At 57.8% G+C, this 6,000-nt stretch overlaps 1 protein-coding gene across 3 annotated transcripts in view; it reads right to left on the bottom strand.

The window, feature by feature from the left end:
* Positions 1-545: 545 nt before the first annotated feature.
* The window catches only part of LRP5 (LDL receptor related protein 5), a 107,588-nt gene continuing 102,133 nt past the window's right edge, over positions 546-6,000 (bottom strand). For all 3 annotated transcript variants that reach the window (XM_070230237.1, XM_070230236.1, XM_023654608.2), the window contains exons 22-23: positions 2,984-3,081; positions 546-1,015 (exon numbers count right to left, since the gene is read on the bottom strand). In XM_070230237.1, the coding sequence (XP_070086338.1) occupies positions 754-1,015; positions 2,984-3,081 (360 nt within the window). In that variant the 3' untranslated portion in view covers positions 546-753. The remainder of the gene's footprint in view (positions 1,016-2,983; positions 3,082-6,000) is intronic.

The raw sequence follows: 6,000 nt of genomic DNA, 5'->3' as shown, positions 1-6,000 counted from the left end.
CGTCTCCTTCCACAGACTGGGGACCCTTAGGGACAGGGGCCAGGCCTTATCCATCAGTCTCCTCCAGAACCACCCGGGTGGGCAACCAGCAGGCCCTGGGCAGTGCATCCACTGGGGTCAACACAGATGGCAGGGCCAGGAGAGCACCTGGCCCCAACACCGTCTCATGGCCGCAGCAGCCCTGGGCCAAAACACAGGTCAGCCACAGGTACCGGCTGGCCAGGTGTATCATCTGCAGAGCCAGCACAAACGAAAACGCAGGGCCCCTTTCGCAGAAACCACAGGATTTCAGGATGGCAAGAGCAGAGCCCGAAATCACGGCGGGCCCTTCTTGAGCACACCATCAGGCACCCATGCAGCTGGCCCACCTGCCAGCCTCTGTCCAGAGGTCTCAGTCCTGCCCTGTGGCAGCCTGGTGGGGGCAGACCCCGCGCCCAGGAGAACGAGCGCACGGCTCCCATGGCCAGCCAGGGCTCAGCCAGAGGTGCTGTTCAGCCCGTGGGGACACTCAACTCAGACGCACACATGACACAAAAGGATGGCAGTGATGTTTAAAAAAAATTAAGTTTATAAATATTTTCTCCACTGTACAAAGTTTTCTCAGCCCTGCCCACCCCCCCATCACTGTTCACATTTCTCGTGTTTTTAAAACCCCAACTATATTTATTTTTTAAATCATAAAATATATTTTTTTCTTTGTTCATATTTAAAACTATTTACAGGGGCGCAGAGAGGCCGGGGGCCCGGCCGAGGTCAGGATGAGTCCGTGCAGGGGGATGGTGGGGGCGGGAAGAGATGGAAGTAACTCCTCTCGGTGGCGGGCGAGGGCGGGCAGCTGTCCTCGGCCGACAGGTATTGGCTGTGGGGCGTGGGCGGGGGCGGGTAGGGGTCTGAGTCCGAGTTCAAATCCAGGTAGTACTTGCTGGCCTTCCAGCGGCTGGCGCTGTAGTCGCTGTCGCACACGTCCGTGCTGCAGGGCGTCGTGGGGGGCGCCACACCTCGGATGATGTAGGGCCTGACGGGGACGACCAAAAGGGGGTGTGACCTTGACTCGGGGAGGCCCTCATGCACTTCTGCCCGAGGGGGACAGGGGCCCCCAGCTGTGTGGTGTCTGAGCCTCAACATCCCCTCCCTCAAGGGGGCATGCCTGCACCTACCCTGCAGGGCTGTGGAGCCCTGGACCAGGCAAGGACGGCAGCCCAGGCCAAGGTCCTTTATGGACAACAAGGCCTCCAGAGCCTGCCTGGTTGACTTTGGGAAACTTACTTCACCTCTCTGAGCCTCAGTTTCTCATGGATAAACCGGGGAGGGTGAAACAGTCCCCACTTTAAAAGGGGCCTGTGAGGATTAAATAAGATTCTGCATGGAAAGTGCAAGAAGCAGTGCCTGACACCAGAAAGTGCTTGACAACGCTTCCCCATTATATCATTACTATCAATACTGGAGACCAGTTGGCCTGGAATGGTCCCATCTTCAGGGAAAGCAACTTCACCCTGGAGATGTCTCCTGACCACCCCCTATGAAGATGTCACCCCCTCAAACACTTCCTGCACCCTGGAATGTGTGTTGGGCTGCCCCGTGATCTGAGCGGGGGGGGGCGGCATCATGGGGTGTTTAGATTAAGAGCCACGGCGTGTGGGAAAGGGTAGCCAGTCCCCGAGGCCAGCAGGAGGGTCAGCCTCAGGGGACCCTGGGGGCAGGAAGGGACCACGACAGACAGTGGGGAAGGAAGAGGTAACAGAGGTGAGACCGAAGTCAGGACAGAACCAGTACAGCAGGGGGTAGACTGGGAGGCCTGGCCTGGCTGGTGTAGATGTGACAGCCCTGGGGACAGAGGCCGACGGACCATGATGCTGAGGCACTGGGGAGCCACTGCAGGTCCCTGAACAGGGCAGGGCCCCAGTAGAGAGGGCTGCCTCTCTCAGGGCCGCACAGCTCCCTGCTCCCCTGCCGGGCACCGGAGTTCCCAAAACAGCCACCAGGTGGCAGGCGTTGCCGCTCAGAGGCAGCGCTGCTCCAGGGGACCCTGAGCACCAAGGACAAGGGCTGGTCCACTCCCAAGCTTCTGCCTCCACCTGGGCTGTCCAGGGACAAGCCAAAGCCCTCATCTCTACACTAGGGGCAAGCCTGGCTGGGGCCCACCCCCTACCCGCCCTTCAGGTAGCTCCCTTGGGGGTGAGGGGTCCCGTGCACCTGCGGGGTGGACCCTACCGGCTGAGAGGCTGGGTGGCAGCCAGCAGGCTCACTTCACCCCCCGAGGCTCCACCCCAGCCCCTGGACGCAGGCCAGCACAACCAGATCCTGTTTCTGCTCAGTGTTCTTAAGTGTCCCCTCCCCACCCAGGGAGGCGGGGCGTGCGACCCCGGTATAGACAGGGTGGGTCAGGTGGGTAGGGGCCTAGGGGCCTTCGGGTTTCCCAGGCTCAAGCAGGCCTTGGAGCATGGCATGTAGGGGGAAACGATCAGCTATCAAGGGCCCGCTGGGGCCAGGCGCCACGCTAGCACTCACGGGGACGGAGGCGGTGAGAGGGGGCATCACTGCCAGGGTCCCACAGCTGGACTCATGCACAGTCGGGCCCCAGAGCCTGAGTCCTTGGTACCTATGCATTTGCCTCCCCGGACGGTGGACAGCCAGCCTGTAGGTCCCCAAGGCCCTCCTGGGGGTGGGACCTGGCCATGCCACAGTGGGAACCCTCCCTGGTGGCATCATTCAAGGCCACATCTGCCCGGGCATGTCCTGGCTTACAAAATACCCTGAGAGCTACTAGAAGAGCCCAGTGGGAACGTGCGACTCGGCTGGTTTCTGGACTCAACTCACAGGCCCAGGTCGCTCACGGGGGCAGGCAGCCCTCCGTGGTCCAGGAGAGCCAGGGGACGCAGGGCTGGGCCCGCTGCCCGCACCCGGGACCCTCCCCGGGTTCCCTCACCTAGGAAATGGGGACAGGCCCCTCGTATGCCCCAGGAGGGCTGCAGGGACTCTGTACCTGTAGGGTCTCGCGGTGGCGGGAATGTTTGAAGAGTAGAACATGTCCATGTTGTACAGGGAGGGGTCCGTGGCAGGGGACGGCGGCGGGTTCAGGATCTAAAGAGAGTGAGCGAGGTTAGGGTCCCCTGATGGGACTTCCTCACAGAGCAGGGCCGTCTGGACTGGCCACTCGGCTGAGCGGCCCCGCCTGCCCGGACGCCTGTTCCTCGGAGGGGAAGCAGCAGCCGTCCTGCCCAAAGGTCATCGTGGGGACAGCAGAGACAGCACCGCCCCGCTGACCACAGTGACCCCAGGCCCGCGCCCACACGCCCTGCCCGCAGGGCAGAGAAGGGACTTGGGAGTGGCTTGTGACTCCACCTACACAGCCCCGGTGTGCTGTCCCGCTCGCCAGGCAGAGCCCCACGTGTCCATCTGCACCAGGGAGCCCTCACTGGGTCCTCCGAGACTCTGTCGCCAACTCCCGGTCTGGACTCTTACTTCCCCATCTCCCCCCACGTGGTGCAGAGTGTAAGTCCTATAACACAGAGTACCCCCTTCTCCGTGCGGGATCCGTCCCAAGGCCCCCAGGGGAAGCCTGAAACTACAGATAGTACAGAACTCTATATACACTACGCTTTTTCCTATACATACATACCTAAGATAAGGCTTAATTTACGAGTTAGGCACAGTAAGAGGTTAGCAACAATCACCAATAATAAAACAGAACAATTAGACAATATACTGTGATAAAAGTTACCATAGATCTTAGCAACCTCAGCATACGATTTTTTTCTTCCCTTCCTAAGTTGAGAACTTTCACCTTTTCACTGAAAGGAAACACTTCATGGCTTCTCTTTGGCATATCCGGATTGCCAGCATCACCACTCTCGGGCTTTGGGGCCGTTATTAAGTGAAATAAGGGTGATTTGAACACAAGCACCGCGATACCGCGACAGTCAGCTGATAAGCGAGACGGCTGTTAAGTGACTGACGGGGTGGTGTACTCTGCGTGGATCCGCTGGACAAAGGGATGAGTCAGGTCCTGGATGGGATGGAGCAGGACAGTGTGACATTTCATCACGCGAAACAGACCGGGGTGAGCAGCAGAACAAACCTCAGGGTGCGTGCGGGAGAGGGAAGGTAGGGGTGGTCGGCCCGAAAAAATGGGCCAGCCGGCAGTTACCACTCAATTCCTCAGTCTCCTCATTTGCAAAATGGGATGGCGACAGCGCCTCCTCCCGGAGTCGGGTTCATGTAGCACAGGGAGAGCGTCCGCATCAGCTGGGAGCAGCGAAGGGCTCAGGAAAGGCCAGCTTTGACTTATTGTTAGGAGCAGAAGGCAAGGCTCACAGAGGAGCTACCAGTACCTTCAGACGCCAGTTTGTGTTTTAAAAAGTACACATGAAACTACTCCATATGACGCCATAATGATGGGTATGGCATAATACATTTGTCCAAGCACCGAGAGTGAGCCCCAGTGTAGACCGTGGACTCTGGGTGACTCTGATATCTCATGAAGGTTCATGGACTGTAACGAAATGCACCATGCTGGCACGGGATGTCGATGATGGGGAGGCCGTGCGCGTGTGGGGACAGGGAAGACACGGGAAATCTCTACCTGCCTCTCGATTTTGCCGTGAACCTAAAACTGCTCTAAAAAAATGGTCTTAAAGAAAAGTACCTATGCGAAACTGGTGAAATCTGAATAAGGCCAGAGAACAGCCTGTCGCTGTCCTGATAGTGACACTGCAACACGGCTGCGGACTACACGTTGGTCTCCTCCAGGCTTCCTATGCTGATCGAATCCCCATGGGATGGTGTTAGGAGGCGAGGCCTTCGGGGGTGGAGCCCCCATGAATGGCACCAGTGCCCTTATAACAAGAGACCCCAGAGGGTCCCCTCACCCTGCTGCCACGTGAGGATAAGACAGCTGTCTATGAAGCAGGAACCAGGTCCTACCTGACACCAGATCGGCCAGCGCCTTGATCTGGGACTTCTCAGCCTCCAAAACGGTGAAAAGGAGTTTGCTGGTGAAGCCGCCCACCCTGCCTATGATATTTCTGTTAGGGCACAAACTGACTAAGACAACTACAGTCATGTGACATGTCACCACTAGGAAGAACCGGTGGAGGGTAGATGCGATCCCTCTGTATTATTTCTTACAACTGCAGGAGAATCTATTATCTCAAACAAAAGGTAAACAAATGATTCTCTTTGCTGGGAAAATAAAGTCCATACTCTCGTATACTTGCTTATGCACGGATCGTCCCTGGGAGAAGCAGCAGCTCGCCATGGGACCTGCCACCAGGGGCTTCCTGCTCAGGGTGGGGGGCCGTCTTTTCACCGCACATTCTAGCGTTCCTGTCAAATTTTGTACCATGAGCGTATCCTACTGACGCAAAATCACGTAGTTAACTTAAAAATAGCTGGCTCCACGCGAGGTTTCTTTTCGAGGTGATGCAAATGTTCTAAAATTAACCATGGTGATGGTTGCACATATCTGTGACTATACTAAAACCCACCACATTGCACGGTCTAAGTGGGTGAACTGTATGGTGTGTGAATTACATAACAAAGAGCCGGCTGGTCAGTGTCATCTCCTGCTGCCTGATAAGATCGCCTCAGCTCCCAGCAGAGCCTGGGGACGGAGAAGCCAGCTTCCTGGGCCTCCTGGGGTCTGCGTGGGGGGCCAAGGGGCTGTCCTGGGGTAGGCTCAGATTCCACGGGTTCCTGGTGATTCCAGCTGGTTACGGAGAGCACGTGAGTGGAGAGACTGTGGCAGTGGCAGGGAGGGCAAGAGGAATGGTGGCGAATATTCTGAGCTCCAGGCTCTGGCTCTTTGCTTCCTCTGCCCCTAAACACAGTCGGGCCCTGGGAGCCTCAGTTCCCACCTGAGAATGGGAGATGACAACCTCTGGTGCCCCCTGCCTCCCAGGGCCTGCCAGGGTCAGGTACGATAAGGAGGGGCAGCACCCCAGACATGAGGGACATCCAGAAAGGCAGGAAGGCCCAGCCTGGGGTGCAGGGGGAGCTTGC

The sequence above is a fragment of the Equus caballus genome, chromosome 12, assembly GCF_041296265.1.
Source record: "Equus caballus isolate H_3958 breed thoroughbred chromosome 12, TB-T2T, whole genome shotgun sequence".
Taxonomy (NCBI): Eukaryota; Metazoa; Chordata; class Mammalia; order Perissodactyla; family Equidae; genus Equus; species Equus caballus.
The sequence above is the reverse complement of the archived record's forward strand: the minus strand, read 5'-3'. Positions and strand labels throughout refer to the sequence as shown.